This window comes from Phymastichus coffea, unplaced genomic scaffold (assembly GCF_024137745.1).
Source record: "Phymastichus coffea isolate CEN01 unplaced genomic scaffold, Cenicafe_Pcof_1.1 PCOF00156, whole genome shotgun sequence".
NCBI lineage: Eukaryota > Metazoa > Arthropoda > Insecta > Hymenoptera > Eulophidae > Phymastichus > Phymastichus coffea.
Window position 1 is genome coordinate 197,078 of NW_026706967.1, and position 16,441 is coordinate 213,518.

General features: G+C 47.0%; 4 protein-coding genes across 5 annotated transcripts; 1 reads left to right on the forward strand and 3 right to left on the reverse strand.

Annotated features, from left to right (window-relative positions):
* Positions 1 to 13: 13 nt before the first annotated feature.
* On the reverse strand, positions 14 to 1,387 carry LOC131672682 (ER membrane protein complex subunit 3). Its single transcript, XM_058950063.1, has 3 exons — positions 1,084 to 1,387; positions 762 to 1,018; positions 14 to 678 (listed from the first exon to the last, which is right to left on the reverse strand). Exons 1-3 carry the CDS (start codon positions 1,230 to 1,232, stop codon positions 305 to 307), a joined length of 780 nt encoding a protein of 259 aa, XP_058806046.1. The 5' UTR covers positions 1,233 to 1,387; the 3' UTR covers positions 14 to 304.
* Positions 1,388 to 1,625: 238 nt separating this feature from the next.
* Positions 1,626 to 13,041, reverse strand: LOC131672695 (GPI transamidase component PIG-S). Of its 2 annotated transcripts, none has more exons than XM_058950085.1 (9): positions 12,725 to 13,041; positions 4,604 to 4,843; positions 3,335 to 3,541; positions 3,061 to 3,279; positions 2,829 to 2,999; positions 2,623 to 2,761; positions 2,407 to 2,548; positions 1,999 to 2,345; positions 1,626 to 1,810 (listed from the first exon to the last, which is right to left on the reverse strand). In XM_058950085.1, exons 1-9 carry the CDS (start codon positions 12,774 to 12,776, stop codon positions 1,717 to 1,719), a joined length of 1,611 nt encoding a protein of 536 aa, XP_058806068.1. In that variant the 5' UTR covers positions 12,777 to 13,041; the 3' UTR covers positions 1,626 to 1,716. The 2 variants fall into 2 exon arrangements, with proteins under 2 accessions (XP_058806068.1, XP_058806069.1); XM_058950086.1 differs by lacking the exon at positions 12,725 to 13,041 and adding an exon at positions 7,571 to 7,611.
* LOC131672694 (protein I'm not dead yet-like) lies at positions 7,820 to 12,700 on the forward strand. Its single transcript, XM_058950084.1, has 11 exons — positions 7,820 to 8,031; positions 9,404 to 9,465; positions 9,540 to 9,693; positions 10,056 to 10,321; positions 10,410 to 10,524; positions 10,587 to 10,642; positions 10,739 to 10,864; positions 10,935 to 11,264; positions 11,331 to 11,709; positions 11,838 to 12,042; positions 12,115 to 12,700. Exons 2-11 carry the CDS (start codon positions 9,410 to 9,412, stop codon positions 12,168 to 12,170), a joined length of 1,743 nt encoding a protein of 580 aa, XP_058806067.1. The 5' UTR covers positions 7,820 to 8,031; positions 9,404 to 9,409; the 3' UTR covers positions 12,171 to 12,700.
* An 831-nt stretch (positions 13,042 to 13,872) lies between the features above and the next one.
* Positions 13,873 to 15,888, reverse strand: LOC131672685 (splicing factor 3A subunit 3). The gene is made up of 2 exons (XM_058950065.1): positions 15,544 to 15,888; positions 13,873 to 15,464 (listed from the first exon to the last, which is right to left on the reverse strand). Exons 1-2 carry the CDS (start codon positions 15,754 to 15,756, stop codon positions 14,178 to 14,180), a joined length of 1,500 nt encoding a protein of 499 aa, XP_058806048.1. The 5' UTR covers positions 15,757 to 15,888; the 3' UTR covers positions 13,873 to 14,177.
* Positions 15,889 to 16,441: the final 553 nt, after the last annotated feature.

Here is a 16,441-nt window from a genome sequence, read left to right on the forward strand (position 1 = left end):
ATAAATATGTTTATTAATAAGAGTGTATTAATTGTAATTACAATGTTTTGCACTACAAGTAGATATAAGTAATCAACATTTTCAAAAGTCTTCCATACATCAAAATAAAATTCACAAACGTATAATTGGATATTATTATGCTATATAGTTCTTTGCAGACAAATAAAGTATTCAAAATTGTGAATTGTATTAAATATATGATTGAAGAAACCCTCCAATTACATCCACAAACAATCATTAATCGACTAAATTATAGTCTAAATTATAACCTAAATTTAAAATTAAAATTAAAATTTAAAATTAACTAACTGGCTCTGGTTTGAATATAAGCGGTTTCAGAATTGTCTCCTTTTATTTTCAATCCAAGTAAATCAGCATCAACACCATTCAAAGCCCAATTATGTTCACAAATTTCAAGAGCTTCCCATTCAGCCTTGAAAGCAGCTTTTGGATCTGGTGGCATGGACATTGCTGCACCTGAGACTTGATCCTGCAGGAGTCTTGATGAATCAGCTGCATTGTTCTCTCCTAGGACTAAAGTGTAAATTGATCGTAGACCAAATACATTGAGGAAATACCATGAGGCTGAAGAGACCCAAGCTGCATCTAAAGTCATAAGCTCTACACCTCTTTGCAACATAGGTTTGAAACGTAGGGTCAATGGGAATGGTACTTTAGCTAAAAATTGCAAACAATTATATTAATGTATAGATTGTATACTTATATCTAATATAATATGCAGAAATTATCAAGGTAATTACTTGTTACGAATCCTGAAAACATCCAGTTGATCCATCCTCCTATAAGCACCATAGGTATAACATTTGTAACATTTCCTTTCAACATGTCAATCATCATACTGGGATCCATCATAGGATTTTGTGAAACTGGTGCTCTTCTCTGTGTCTTGAAATATCCAGTTTCCTCGTTATTAAAAAAATGCCTCCTAGCAAGGAATGATGCTTTTGGAATGTACTGTCCATTCTCTCGGAGCAGCCTTGAACGTATCATCACTTGGCTACAAAGCCAAAACAATTAAGAAATATGTTTTATTTTTCTACAAGAATTATATAAAATATTTACCTGTCTTGCACCTGGTGAAGTTCCACCTTTTTCTGAGAAGAAATTAAAATAGAAACATAATGCCTAACGATTCCGACCAGGAAGGTTATGACGACAATGGGTAAAAAAACCCAGCCGCGAATATTTGGATCCAACAACAATTCAGCCATGACTTGGCAGAAAATTAACTTATATTATCGAGATAATAAAGATAACACTTTTGGAAAGATTCACTCCATTTTTTAAGTCCGATACCAAGCCAACACGTAAAAACAGACGACACGACACACGATGCGCGAAGATAGGTGCGCAAGTGTTATAGAGACTAATAGGTAGGATGAGGGGTAAATGAGAATTTTCCGAAAATTTGCGGAAAAATGGCTGCAAGTTAATCCAAAACAAAAACATTGTTATTTATGAAAGTTTATACAAGTTGGAATGCCGTTGGCGATGACAAAGTGTTAGTTTTAATTAGGACAATGAAATTATTTAAATAAAATTATTATACGAGACCTCAATGAGAATAAGGAAAAGATGAATATGATAACGCAATGTCTTTGGCTTGTCAATAAAAAAAACTCTTTATTAATTATGTATAAATTACGAAATAAAAATGCACAGCGTGGATTCTCGCATAAAATCTATCTATGGCCATCAGTCGGAACAAAACAAATAATTCTTGATGTTCTTCAGTGAAAACAACACCGGTATCATTACCGGCAGAAAGAGCGGAATGTACACGGCATACCTGCAATAATATCAGATTATATAAGCTCGCTATTAGAGCAATCCAAGTAATGATGCATGCGATTAAGCAAATCGATAACAACGTCATAATGGTTTAACGATCAAAAGTTGAAAGAAAAAAATACGAAAACGGAAGTAGAGTTGTGCGCATGTGAAACAAAGAATTGCCCAGTATCGCGCTCGACGTACTTCTGATCATCGGGGAAGTAAAGCAGCGCGAGTAAGGAGGGGTCGCTAAAGGCGGCCTCGGCAGTGACGAATGCCTGCTTGCTAGCGACAAAGCCGTCTCGAAGGTTGCCCGTGGCGAGCAATTCAGTGGCGTGGTGGATGAGCTTGAGCGCGCTGCTGATGCGTCGTCCCACCTGCTCGGTAATCACGATGTTGCTGATTTCCTTGAGGAGCTTCGAGAGCGATTGCAAGGTGAGCTTGGCGGACGTGAGCTGCTCGACCGCGCGTATTCGCAGCAGATCGTCCAGCTCCCAGTCGCGAGGCTTCAAGCTTCTTAGCGGCGCTATCGCCGCTCCCTCGATCGATTCCTGCGGCGGGATTCGATGTTTATCGGCGTGCCGTGTGCGCCAACGGCGAATAGCCACCTACCTTGTCTGGAACGCCCAGCAAGAGTCTCAGGTGTTGTAGGAAAACTCCGACGACCACTTGCTCGTTCGGCCTGAGCACTCGATCTTCTTTGGCAGTGTCACAAAAATTGGCCGGAGGATTGACGAGAGCTATGCCGCCCCATCTGCAATCGAATAAGCCCGCGTGGGACCACAACTTGCTCGGGACTCCAAACAGAGGCAACGGAGCGCGACGTACCTTGGCGAATGAAAGGCTTCGAACTGTGGATCCTTGGTCGCGCGCACATGATTCTTGTCGTAGATGTAGAGCGGCGCCTCGCTACACGGCACCATGTAGGCCACCAGATTGATCGTCGGGTGCAGGCTCACTTGCGACGCTGAAAGGTAAACGTCGCGATTGTCACTGGGCGCCGGCCAGGGCGCCTCGACGCCGAGCAAACTCACCCAATTTCTTCTCCAGCGGCGTGATTATCTGCGGCAGCAGGCCCTCCGACAGCGCGTAATGATTCTGCACTTTCCTCGGCCTGACTCCGAGCGGCACGAGATACAGCCACTGCGACTTGACTGAGAAATCGGCGACCAGGGACAACTCCTCGAGGAACGGCTCGATGTAGTCTGTCGACGAAAGGAGCATTCGAGCACGGACCGTGCGCCAACGGGGGCGGGGCATACTCACTTTGCGCGACGAGCGAGACGTCCCGGTCGACGCGGCTGTCCTCGGGCTCGGGGTTGACCACGGTGAGCAGCACGTCGTAGCTCGGACTCGCCGGGAAGCGGCGCCGGTTCGCCACGTCTAGACTGAACTCCGCGGGCCTAGACAGGGCGTCGCGGGTCAGCCGAAGCGAGTCCTGCCGGTAGATCCATTCCCGCAGCACCTGCGCGATCTTGTCGCCGTCTGCAACAGGCTCGCGTTAGCGGCGCTCGTCCGCCTCGCGCGCGTCGTCACTCACCGGCGTCGGAGGAGAAGTAGACGGATCTGCCGGACGAGACGTGCACCTCGAGGCCGCCGAGCGCCTGCCTACTGGCCTCCAGCACCAGTATCTCGCCGTGGCCGACCTCGAATCTGCCGGACGCGCGCTCCAGCTCGGCGATCGACGTCATCCTCGCGATCGACGTGTTGGCCGTGGCGAAGTGCGACACCGTCATCTTCAATATCTCTGCGCGACAAGCCCAAGACCGCGCGATCAGAGCCTTCTTCGGGGACGACTTCCTTTTTTCTTTTTTTTCCTCGTTTCATCCTGCTTCCCCGTTGCCCGCGACGCGCAAGCGTAGCAACTACTTTCGAGGCCAGGACTCGGCCGATCGCGTGATACGAAGGCTCGAGGGAACGCAACGACGCGTGAAATTACAACGGCAGAGGCGTCGAGGTGAAGGAGCGGCGGGCTCGCGGACAGCGAAATAGTAGCGTCGCCGCGGGACAAAGGAAAAGCCCAACAATCGCCGGCTCTCGAGTTGCACGCAAAAGCGAGCTGAACCCGCGAGTGCTGCGGCGGCTCCAGAAACCCCTTTCAATTGAATCATCTCCTCTTACCGCTCCGCGCGAATAGAATGCGCGCAAAGGCGCATTGTTGTCGCGCGCCCGCGAGAGAAAGAGAGAGAGAGAGAAACAAGCTCCCCGCGCGCGAAGCGAAACCGTCTCAAGGATCCGCGGAAGCGACTGCACGGCGAGCGGGACCGACGACGCGTGCGCTCGATTTGCGAGTCGACGTATGTACTCGTGCACGTGGATTTGCTCGATTAAACGAGATCCCGGCCGACGGAGCTTCGCAAACAAGCTGTTCTTTATTTTTGTTTTATCGAAAACGTTCGCAGCGTCAAAGTTGTCGATCTGTATTTTTCCGTGCATTCGTCTTATTTATTTTTTCTTTTTTTTTTTTATTTGCTCCAACGTCGTTCCGAGGTTTTCTCGTTGCTAGTCGTTACGCGAAATGAGAAACTGTCCGTTCTTGACATTGTTCCCGCGGATTTCCCGATTTTCGATTGTTATCGCTGACTTCCTATTGCCTTTTGCGGAAAAGCTCTCCGCTTACGATCCACGCGATAACATTCGTCCTCCGAGAAGAACGTAAAATTCACAGTTAACGAGCGTACTTTTGCGCTACTCGTTACGAGCTTACTACCTGCTCGGTCGAGGACGAACCGTCGAATCGCTTCACTTCGAGAGTCAGCGAGGATAAATAAACAAGAAAAAGAAAGAGATTGCCGTAAAATTCGCTCACCAGATTGTCCAGACTCGGTGAGTCTCTCGAGCAACTCCATCGCGAGTTGCTCGCTGCGCCTCGGCTCGATGCATCCCAAGTAAAGCCTCAATTGAAAGGCGAGCTCGAGCTTCTTGAGCTGGCCGATCTCGGCGTGGGGCACCTTCGCCCTCGGCACGGCTGTGGTCTCCCACCATAGGGGCAAGCCAATCGCCAGGAGAATCACCGCGAACGAAATGCTGGCGTAAACTCGACACCTCTCTGCAACGAAAACGACCGCGGTATACTCAGACAAGATGCACTTGATGTCTCGGCGCAAGTCGGTTGCCGTTCGATCATCGATTGACCGGCCAGTTTCGAAGATAAATCGGCTGCGTCTCGCGATCGTCGCTGCGCTGTATCGGACAACGATCCGCGCCAAACCCGCGTCAATTCCTTTCGTACGAGTCGTCGATCAATCGAGGAAACTTTATTGCCACGCCCCCCCCCCTCCCCCCGATCAATTCAGCTTTTCTCTTGTCTCGCCGCCCAAGCGAAAAGTTTTGAATACGGATGTTCGTTGACACGGCGCGTCTTGCGAGTCTGGATAATTTGGCGCAGCCGTTTTATCGGGCAAAATAATTAGAAATTGAATAACCAATCCACGTATAGTATAAGCAAAACAAGCGTGAGTGCGCATTTTTCTTGTCACTGATGTACAATCGTGCCTTTTCTCTTCTTTATTGTTTTCTTATATTTGCACAGAGTCATCCAGAACTGCTTCAGCGCATACAACATGTCGAAAATCAGTTGCCGTAAATCATTCGCTCTGTCAAAGAACAATGAGAATCCTGCCGGCGTCATTTGCTTTTTACTGCCACATTTGTTAAACGCAGGTAGATAAGACTAGGCGACGGTATTGTCGCGCGCGTCGATAAAGCTCTCGATCGGCTCGCTGTCGCTGTCGTTCATCTTACGGCAGACCATTCGAAACTATTGCCAATGACAACTAAACATGTTGATTCTCTTTCTTGACCGAGTAACGCAAAAGTACAGCCTCAAACACGCCACTGTATGCCGTTTTAACAGAAGCTTTCCCTCCTACTTACTTTTCTTTTTCCGTCGGCAGATTCGCTCGTTGCTTCTTTGTTGCTCGATCGAGCGAATTCCCACGCTACGCGCGCACGCCAGTCTGGGAAAGCGTATCCGCTAGTCGCCTTGAAGATCCGCTCGATACGTTGGTTCTCGCGTGAAATTCCCCTCGCGAAAAGAAATAGAAGCTCTCGGGCTTGTTTGAAATCGAGTCCGCAGAGGCGCGGTCCGGCCGAAACGAACGAGACGGTTTTGGCAGCGCGGCGGCACGAGCGCGTCATCGCCATCGCGAGACACGCGAACGAGCTTTCAGCTCGCGGCGTCTTGGCGGCTTCGAAGCTCAGCGTTGAAGATCCGGTCGAGTCTTGTTTGTATTGGGCACGAGGTTGGCGGCGAGCACTTTTAATAACTGTATCCACTTGGGCAGCGCAGCTTGCCAAGCCGTGTATCTCGGACGCTATTCGAACTCTCGTATTCGGCCCGGTACGTCGCGTCGCTGGAATCATCGAAGCGCGTCATCGAAGAACGAAAAGCGGAAGCGAGCGCGAGCTGCGGATTTGATAATCGAGCGATAGACGCCACTGCTCTTCTGCATATTCATCGCTAAGCGCGTTCATAATAGATGGACTTTTCCGCTGACTCGTCCAACCAAACTCCCCTATGAACGTTCTGTTGACCGTCCCGACGCGCGCGAGCGCTTCTTATACATGTATGCATCGTCGAGCTTGTGTAACCGACGAGAGTCACGGGCGCGAACTGCCGTTCGATCGATCAATTACAACATTTTCCGCGCCGTCACAACAAAAGTATTACGGCGCTTTTATTAGAAAACACGCGTGCCGGAGCGCAGGTTCGCGCTATCGAAAATCACGTCGTTCGCTGCCACGGAGTTTGATAGCCGCCAATTAATCGCATAATCGGCTCATCTCCGGCCGAAGACGAGCGTTGCGCCGACGCGGCACGCAGCAGCTCCTTCTCGTCAAAAGCTGTTCGTGGCGACGGCTCAGTGCCGAAATTACAGCTTTGTAAAAAGAAAAAAAAATGGAAAAGGAGTGACGTGGATCGATGGACACGGCCACGCAAAAAGTCCAAAGGCCGAAACGCGGACGTCTCTGTTACGTGTTAAAGCTAGTAGCTGCCAAGCGCGCGTAATTACATTACGCGGTGCGAGTCGCTCCTTGCCGCACGTTAATTTGCAACGGTCACGGGTGTGCGGGGGTTGAAGAGCTTTCTACGTAAGGGAGGTTTGCCGCCGCCTCGCCATGCATAACGAGTCGTCTGCGATCATCGTTCGCGCGAAGGCGTTCGAGGACGTTGTTTTTTTTTTCTTTCTTTTTCTTTTTTTCACGCGCGGCGCGATTCGCGTTCATTGCCGATCTCGCGCGCTATTGACAGCGATTACTCAAGATTCGCGCGCGGCGAATCATCGTACGAATAAGCGAAGCAAAGGCAGCAAGCGGTTTCGCAAAATCGCGATCGCGCGGGCTATATTCATTACCGCACGGAGCTCCGAGATGCCGATCGAGCGTCTTTCCTTTTTTTTTTTTCTTTTTATTGGTAATAACACAAGTGCGCGCGTAAATAACGAGATAGAAGGCGAATGGAGCGCCAATTGCGCGCATTGTAATTCATTACGTCATGCCGAAGCGAGCGAAGGAAATGCAGTTGCGGAGGGTGTCATCGTGGGCACAAACCAATCTTTCAATTTCATAGCGAACAACTCGATCACCGAGAAAGTGTCGGACGGTAAAATCGAAAGCTCGCAGTCACAGCTATTTATAGAGCTTAATTATTACGCTGAATTAGTCAGGCCAAGTGATATCAGTTGTTTCTAGTTTGACTCGAGACCATTGCCGGCCGTTGTCTAGGCAAATAAAGCGTTAGGCCTGTCGACGAAAAGTTGGAACGTATACTCACCGTCGACCTGCATCTCCGACACGGTGAACCTCTCCTCTTGGGCGCAAGTACACCTTCGCCTCGTGCGCTACAGAAGAGAGCGAACAAAACGCAAGCGAGCAAGCGGGCAAACGAGAGAGAGAGAGAGAGAGAGAGAGAGAGAGAGAGAGAGAGAGAGAGAAAGAGAGAGAGAGAGAGAGAGAGAGAGAGAAGAACGAGAAGAGAGGGAGCAACGCACACTGCGCCTTTTCCGCGGGATATAATGCGGCGCGGCTCGGCAGTTTAACGGCCGCCGCATCGCTGCTCGCACATACGCGCGTGTCCCGAAAAATGTGATGGTTCGCCGCGGCTCGCGATTCGCTCGTTGATCGTCAGTTGTCGAAGCGCCGCGCCGTCGCTCACAATAATACACGGCGAGTTCGCGTGGTGATGTACTTTTTGTGAGACGCTCGCTCGCTCCCGCTCTGGAGACCTCGGCAAAGGTAAAAAAAACATGCTTTTTAACTCTCGGATCGGCGATCCGCGCCGGCTAGCCGTACCTTCGATTTCGTGCGCGCAGTTGCGCAACTCTGCTCGCGCGCGATTTCGATCGATCGCCGAAAAATCCGTACGAGTGCTCGTAAAGAATCGCTCGCTCGCACGCGAATCGCAGCGAGCGCGGCGGATAGTTGAACGATTCTCGACTTTTCGACTACGTATCGGCAGTGTGCTCGGACGGGCGAGGACGTACCTCGTTCGCACGGCTGGATCCGAGGTCTGGCGCCGGGCCACACGAGCCCCACTCGGCGATCAGTTCGATCGACTTGACGGCTCGCGCGAGAAAACACGGGCCCCCCACGCGGCCGGAGCTTTCCGATAATTCGAAGCGCGTCGCGCGTGCGATCGTCGCCACTTTCGAATGCCGTGCGGCACCTCGCGCGCCAATGAACGAAGAAAAAACAAACCTCGAAACGTCCATGGCGAGCCGATTCGAGCGTCAAATCAGTGGCGTCGCGCTTCGGCATTATTATCGTTCAATTGGCGCGCCAAGGATGAGCGGCGCTTGCGAATTCAGGCCGCACGCGAGACGACCTCATCTTCTGACGCCGTTTGGGATCGTCGGGGACTCGCGGCGAAGTCGTCCTCGTCGATCGACGACTTGACGACAATTGGCGACCGGTCAACGATACGCGACCTTATCCGTGGGAAGTCAATATAGTTATCGCGCGCGCGGTAACGCTGGAAGAATGTGGCGACAATTTGCTTATCGGGGCGGATTGCTGGACCGGTCGGCCGGCCAGAATTTAATCGGCGATCGATCGTAGTAAACGTCGCCGGAGGATTTGATTGATCGATCGGCCGCCACGCGCGTGCACTATCGCGACGCCGCGGCGGACAGCAGCTAATCGCCTCCTATAAATCACGACGCCGAGGCGAGAGCCAAGAGGCAGATGTAAAGGAAAGACTATGAATTCTATCTGTCCGTCTGTCTCTCTCTCTCTCTCTCTCTTTCTCTCTCTCGCGTCGTCCCGCCTCGTCGCGCTCAATTGCTCAATGTCGAGCTCGAGTCGGCGCGCGAAGTCAATTGCTCGGTACGTGGGGTCGTCCTCTTCCAGAAAGCGCGAAAAGCCGGACGCGCGCGCAACGTCGCGGCTAATTTTTCGCCGCACCGTCCACGACGAGCGCGGCTCGGAAAGAAAGATAAAAAAAACAAAATACGGCAGAGAAACGAGGGATCCGGGTCGCGCTCGAGGGCGTGCGAGTCTCGCGGTTCGTTGACTCGCGCGCAGAGGCGACAAGTCGACTTGGCGTCGAGCGGCACGCTCTCGGAGAGTAAAATCCGGCTGACTGATGTCCATACCTTGATTGTCACAGCGAGCCATGACGACGAAAGCGGCGACCAACGGCAACCTAGACCCCGAGGCCAACGTCAAGAGGTGAGTACTCTCGTTTACACGGGTATAGCGCGCCTTCGACAAAACTAACGTTGCGCACTGGGTCCATTCGATAGATCATCGTCGGAGAGCTTCAGTAGCAAGGCTCGAAAAGAGGACGCGAGCTGTCATTTGCTGCTCCTTAACTTCGTGTCGGTCTACTGGAAGTCGCTGATCGTGGTGCTCTGGCCAATCATACTTCTGCCGCTTATCATTTTGAGCAATGACAAGGTAAGTCAGTGGCAGGTCGAACGTCGCAGGAAATGTTTCTCGTCGCAAAAAAATCCAAAGAGATTAACGCAATCCATTGCCACTGATGCAAATTCGAGCTCGCATCCGAAGATCTATTTTCAGTGCTCTTATCATGTAAAGTGCTGCCCGTTGTCGAGTAAATCTCACAACGCTTGTCGATCTTTTGAACACGCGAGTTTATTTATAACCCAAAACCTTAATCGCATGACTAATTTTACGCACATCGGCAATTGCCGCGACATAAGATTGTTTCGTGTTTTGAAGAGGAAAAAAAAGAGGAAAAAAAAAAAGAGGAAAAAATAGAGGAAAAAAAGAGAATAAACGTTGGCATGAATCGACAGATGTACCGCTGTTTGTACGTGGTCGCGCTGATGGCCATGTACTGGGTAACGGAGGTGATCCCATTGCCAGTGACCGGCCTCATCCCCGTACTCTTGTACCCGCTGATGGGAGTGATGGACACGGCAAAGACCTGCCAATGCTTCATGAACGACACGACGATGATGTTCATCGGGAGCTTGGTGATCGCCGTTGCCATCGAGCATTCGGGATTACACATGAGGGTGGCCTTGCTCATCATCAAGACCATCGGCTGCAGCCATCGCAAGTACGTCGAGTAATCGAGAATGCTTACTCGAGATGCGCTTCTTCCGAGTGGGCAGTGCCGCAAACTCGATGGGTCTTTTCGTTTGCAGGTTGAGCCTGGGCTTGTTTTTCGTAACGATGTTCATCTCGATGTGGATCTCGAATACCGCGGCCACGGCGATGATGCTGCCGATCGTCGAGACGGTCCTAATGGAATTGGAAGCCGTGCGTATGAGAGTTGACCGTCGCGTGGCACAGGCTCGATTAATGATAATGCATTCTTGCAGCAAGGGCTGGGTAAGATGTTCGTCCAAGACGAGGACTCCGACGACGATTCCGACAGGTAAGCCGCTCGGTCGGCCGAAGGGCTCGACGACGACGACGACGACGGCGACAACGGCGACGACGACGACGCTAATCGAGCGCCGTGAAATTGCAGCACGAAGCGACCGACCAAGCTGACGATGTCGTACTACTTGGCGGCGGCTTACGCCTCGAGTCTCGGCGGGATCGGCACTCTGGTCGGGACCGGCACCAATCTCACGATGAAGGGAATCTACGAGGCGTAAGTGGCTCGAGCGAACTTCCTCGCGCGGCGATGCTGGGGTCTGCATTGCGGCCGATTTACATTGCAGCCGGTTCCCCAAGAGCCCCGGCATCAACTTCGCCGCTTGGATGGCTTACGCCGTGCCGGCGATGCTGATCATGGGCCTGCTCACCTGGCTCTGGCTGCAGGTCATGTACACCGGCCTGTTCAGATCGCGCAGCGAGGAGGCCAGGGCCATCGACATCGGCGAGGAGGGCGAGACCGTGGCGAGCAGAGTGATCGAGGCCAAATACCAGGAGCTTGGCCCGATCACCTGGCACGAGTCCGTGGTCGGCGCCATATTCGTCGGCATCGTGCTGCTGTGGTTCTTCAGGAAGCCGGATTTCATCGACGGCTGGCCCACCTACGTCACCGACCTGTGAGTGTCGCGCGTCTCTCCGCAGCGCGTTCGGCCTCTCTAATCGCGATCCGGGCGCCCTTGCAGAACGGTCAAAGACTCGACCTCGGTGGTCGGCATAATACTCCTGCTGTTCGTCTTGCCGGCGCGACTGGACTTCCTGAAGGCCTTCAGCAGGAACCCGAGCAAACGGCCGCGCAAGCAAGCGCCCGGCCTCATCTGCTGGAAGATCATCAACCAGAAGATGCACTGGGGCTTGATCTTTGTGTTGGGTGGTGGCTTCGCCATAGCTGCCGGTAGCCAATCGTCGGGATTGTCGAGTATGTTGGGACACGCGCTCATCGGCTTGAAACCGATGAGCCCGATAGTGATTCTGTTCTTCGTGACCGTCTTCGCGGAGACCGCCACCGAGCTCACCTCCAACGTCGCCGTGGCGAATATTATTCTGCCGGTTCTCGCGGAATTGGTGAGTTTCACGCCGTCGCTCGAGCTTACGCAGCTCTTTCCCACGAGCTTTGCCGGGGCGCGCGCGCTCTCGCCAATTGCCGATCTCATCTAACCAAGACGTTCATTTACGCCATTGACTAATCGCAGGCCGTGGCGATCCACATTCACCCGCTCTACCTGATGGTGCCAGCTTCGTTGGGCTGCTCGTTCTCGTTCCACTTGCCAGTGGGCACACCCCCGAATGCCATTGTGTCGGCGGCAGGACGGATCAAAACCAAAGACTTCGTCGTTGCTGGTATCGGACCCAGTGTCATCGTTGCGGTCATCGTAACCGCCACTTTCGCCACTCTGGGTACCTACGCATTCGGGACCAACGACTACCCTGCCTGGGCTGTTTAGGCTAATGCTTATTTTCAATATGCAGCAGGCAAACGAGCTGGGAAAATGCTGCTCCAAGTATTTCATTATGTTCTATCGTAATGCATTTACGCAGAACTAGATAGATACTATTTGTTGGCGTACAAATCAAGGTGATATTAAGCATACTTCGAGTTCTCTTGACAATTGGAGCATTCCTTGTTGCATATACTTGGCAGATTTAGTTGTTTACATATATAATCATTCAAAATCATCTATCAAAAGTTATGCTCCATTCAATAAGCATGAATATTGTACGTTATTGCATCTTCATGATAAAGAAAATAAGACAATATTATTTATTTTTTTAAGGACTCACGAGTAAGTATACTCTTCAATTACCGACAGAACACCAATGTGATAATGTTAAATATATTTTATAAAAATGCAAATACACTGTTAAATTGTTGATTTTCTGATTTCTGTGCTTGAGTAGTGCCGTCCAGAATTAATATCCCATTGACAAAGAGAAAAAGAAATATTTTTTTATACCTGACTACTCATGTATTTTGGTACTATTTTGTATATATAAAATTATGACTGACAATAAAGAATATACCGATGTAAATATAGATAATAAATGTTGAAAACATAATAAGAATGTTTTCTTTACTTACGGTCCATGGGACTGTCATGCCCAATAACATCTGATGATACTTTATCCACCATTTTTTTAATTTTAATTTAATACTATGACGTTTTAATACAATAATTATTTACACAATAATAATTCTATATTGAGTACAAAAACGTATTGTAGGTTAGACACATCCAATGTTATTCACACATAATGTACCACAGTTATTTTTGAACAGTCCCTTTTTTTGAACGTAATATTTTGTAAACAATTTCATCGATTGAACAAACAATAAATTAAGTTGATAAACATTGTTGAAATTTTAATTCATATTGCAGTTTTTTCCTACAAGTTCTGCTACAAACAATAGGAACGAAGGAACTATTAAATTGAAGATTAGTACGAGAAACATTTGGTATACTGAACCGAATGTCGTCAGTACTCAGATAGTCCGATCGGCTTGTTATCAAAAATTTGGTTAGGATTAGTCTTTCAAACAAAACTGGTAATTATTATATCTTTATTGTTATTGAAAGAAGTTATTTGATTACCTTACTTTTCATGATAATGCTTACTATAATAAAAATTTAAGCCAATAAAAAGAAAGACATATTTTTCTGTTTTATTTATTAAATATGATATTTCAAAATGTATAAAATAGAAATTTAAATAATTACATCATTTTTTGATAAAATAGTTATTAAATTTTGTACTACTTTTTAATAAAAATTGTGATACTCATATCTAAGACTGATTTACCAAAACATTCGTTAATAGGAAATTTATACAAATTTTATTAAATTATTTATGCTTTTACAAGTGTAATATTTTTCAGGTATAATGGAAGATGAACCAGAAAGGTCTTTTGTTATTTTTGGAAGAGATTTACTGAAGATTCCATGTTTTCGCACTACTTTTCTTTATTCAATTTCATCTTACATAGCAGTTGGATTAACTACATTTTTATTTACAAGTAAACCTGCACTTTCATCTCATGTAGGTTTTGCAGCATATACAGCTGTTACTATTGGTTATTATACTGATTGTAGATTGAAGTATAGTAGAAACAAGATTGAAATAGCTCAAATCCAAAAAGCTTTACATAGAGCAGCTGTCATGGAAGGTACTGATTTAGATCCAAGAATCAAGAAACAAATACCTAAACTTGAAGATGTGTAGAAAAGAATTATGATCAAAATTATTTAACTGATTTTAGAGCAATGAATATTTTTTGTACAGATTGTAAATATTTCTGTTTTACTATTATCATGTTTTTGATATTCTAATATTTTAAGAAAGATAATGAATTTAAAAATATCAATCAATAAATGTTTACTTAAAAAAAACATTGGTTGACTTAAATAAATACTTTTTAATGTACCATCAATAATTATATATCTATACAACTCGCATTACAGATAGCAGAAAATGTTGAAAAGTTAATAAAATGTCGTAGAATAAAGCATTAAAAATTCCAATATTGTCAAGCTTGTTTATAACAATCCTTGTCTTTTCAAATCTTCGTAAGTCTTTCTATTAACAACATTTCCTAGAGAATCTTCAAATTCTTCTTCTTGTTCTGGCTGCCATCTTTCAGCTTGCTTTTGTGTTTTTAATTTTTCCCACAGTGCTAGAGCATCTTCAATCTGTGTTACATTTGCAAAATGGGCAGTATTTGGAATGCCCAAACACCTCATGCCATGAGCATGCCTCCACTCCGCAAAATGACGTTGAAAAGCTTTAGGACCTTTGTAGGTAAAGTTACCACATATTTCACAATTATAACTGATGTTAAGTCCATGCAGCTTGTACAACCAGTAAGGAATAGGCTTTCCATCCCAACCGAGAGGTAAATTCTTGGGATTATAAGGAACATCATTGTCATCTTCTTCCTCAGATTCACTTGCACTAGCTTCAACATCAGAGTCTCCTCGCTCACCTTCAGTTCTAGCCTGTTTCCTCTGAACATTTTCTTTGGTAGCATTCCTTTGGCTACTCACCAGCTCAGCAAGCTTATAAACCTGGGCTTCCAGACATGCTATTTCTTTTTGTTTTTCTACATTTTTGCCTTTGCCAAGTTTCCTCTGTTTCTTAGCAAGTAAATTAGGATCGAGTGATGATTCACCCTTAGTACTGAATAGTCTTTGAGCTCTTTCCTCTAAAGTACCACCACACTTCAGTCCAAGAGCCATTAAAGCACTTTTCAACCTATCCAAGCCAAGAGATGCTAATTCTTCCCAAGAAGAAAAAGCAGACAACTCTAAATGAGCACCGACATTAGCCAAAGCACTGCCGGCTTCTTTGGGCCATCCTGGAAAGCTATTATTTTCCCACTGTGCTTCAAAGTCTTTATTAGCCTCTGCAAGTTCATTGTTGATATCTAACAATGGTTTGACCCTACCTAAAAACTCCATCAAGTACTCTAGCAGAGACTCAACGTACCTTCTGTACTCTGCATTCTTTCTGTCTTTTGGAATATCAAACAAATGATCAAAGGTTGACAGGTATGTGATGTAGTCAGCTTTCTCAATTCCCTTTAAATTAATATATTTCTCATAACACTCGTGCAAGTCCAAATACTTTCCATATCCTTCTTCATCGGTGAAATCTACCAAATTAGCATTCTCCTCGGTAGGATTTTCTCTCATCCTAGCAAGCTCCTCGAACTCAACAGACATAGGAACGCTAACCTCATTTGGATGTCTACGGTAAAACTCTTTGATGGATTTCAGTCTGTTGTAGAACTCTGAAAACTCATTAGGTCCAGACAACGCTTGTACCTAGGATAAACAACGGTCATAGGTTAGAATCAATAATCGTACACGTCTCAAACTACAGTTAATTTAACAAAAAGCACACCTCTTCCTTTCTTTGACCATCTTTATCCTCGTACATTTCTTCCAGATGTGTGGTACTCTCCATGTACTGATCGCTGAGCATTTTCAGCCGGTGTTCCGAGTTGATTGTCTCGCGGTGTCCTGGCTTTTTGTACAACATCTCCTTGACCATCGCGTCCATAAGACGTTCCCGCTCTTCATGGTAACGTCTCTGCTGTTCCAGGATTGTCTCCATTGCTCGGATCTTTTTATTTCCGCACAGATATAAATAATCCGCGCAAATCTGTCTGAGATACAACGTACACAACGCAAAACACGTTCAGGAGCTATTTGCAGACTGTTTCGAAGCTTAACTAGAGTCCCGTTAACCGCGTGTGACTTCAGATCATGGCGACTACATACTTCAGATCATATAATTCAGCTGTACTCGGTCGGTAATTTGGCATCGTTTACTACTCATACCATTTATATTGCTGCAGGCTTGGTAGCCGTAAAGGACGCGTCATTTGAAATAGGGGTGTAACATTAATTAAGATTAAACGAGAAACTCAAGCAAAATGAATACAGATAGTTTTACAATTGCACACTGAAATATTTCGAATTGCAAGCTGATTGAATGCAATATGTTTGAACGATTGTTATTATCAATTATCGATCTTACAAACTTAATATAGATATTCAACGTGCCCATAATATGAGGTGAGCCGGGTCGTGAGCCGTCTAAGACAAAGGGTGTAAAGGAATTTCTCCGTAATGTCGACAAATTATTTTTGTCTTAAATTACGCTTTTGCTAAGAGGTATTTCTCTAGATTATCATTAAAAAAAACCGAGTAGACGTCTCTGACTAGATGAGTCAAGTCGTTGACATAAGTACATAAAAAAGTTGGGCCTAAGTGCGCATAGTCAGCGTGAAATTGTA

What these genes read in the sequence shown, in the direction of transcription:
- LOC131672682 (XM_058950063.1), bottom strand. Translation starts at nt 1,232, where the DNA reads ATGGCTGAATTGTTGTTGGATCCAAATATTCGCGGCTGGGTTTTTTTA. An exon ending in CTTCACCAGGTGCAAGACAG is followed by an intron (nt 1,019 to 1,083) that starts GTAAATATTTTA and finishes TTGGCTTTGTAG; the next exon opens with CCAAGTGATGATACGTTCAA. An exon ending in GTTTTCAGGATTCGTAACAA is followed by an intron (nt 679 to 761) that starts GTAATTACCTTG and finishes TGCAATTTTTAG; the next exon opens with CTAAAGTACCATTCCCATTG.
- LOC131672694 (XM_058950084.1), top strand. Translation starts at nt 9,410, where the DNA reads ATGACGACGAAAGCGGCGACCAACGGCAACCTAGACCCCGAGGCCAAC. An exon ending in TCCTAATGGAATTGGAAGCC is followed by an intron (nt 10,525 to 10,586) that starts GTGCGTATGAGA and finishes GCATTCTTGCAG; the next exon opens with CAAGGGCTGGGTAAGATGTT. An exon ending in CGCCACTTTCGCCACTCTGG is followed by an intron (nt 12,043 to 12,114) that starts GTACCTACGCAT and finishes TTCAATATGCAG; the next exon opens with CAGGCAAACGAGCTGGGAAA.
- LOC131672695 (XM_058950085.1), bottom strand. Translation starts at nt 12,776, where the DNA reads ATGGTGGATAAAGTATCATCAGATGTTATTGGGCATGACAGTCCCATG. An exon ending in CGTCTCGCTCGTCGCGCAAA is followed by an intron (nt 3,000 to 3,060) that starts GTGAGTATGCCC and finishes TTTCGTCGACAG; the next exon opens with ACTACATCGAGCCGTTCCTC. An exon ending in GAAGCCTTTCATTCGCCAAG is followed by an intron (nt 2,549 to 2,622) that starts GTACGTCGCGCT and finishes ATTCGATTGCAG; the next exon opens with ATGGGGCGGCATAGCTCTCG.
- LOC131672685 (XM_058950065.1), bottom strand. Translation starts at nt 15,756, where the DNA reads ATGGAGACAATCCTGGAACAGCAGAGACGTTACCATGAAGAGCGGGAA. An exon ending in ATGGTCAAAGAAAGGAAGAG is followed by an intron (nt 15,465 to 15,543) that starts GTGTGCTTTTTG and finishes TGTTTATCCTAG; the next exon opens with GTACAAGCGTTGTCTGGACC.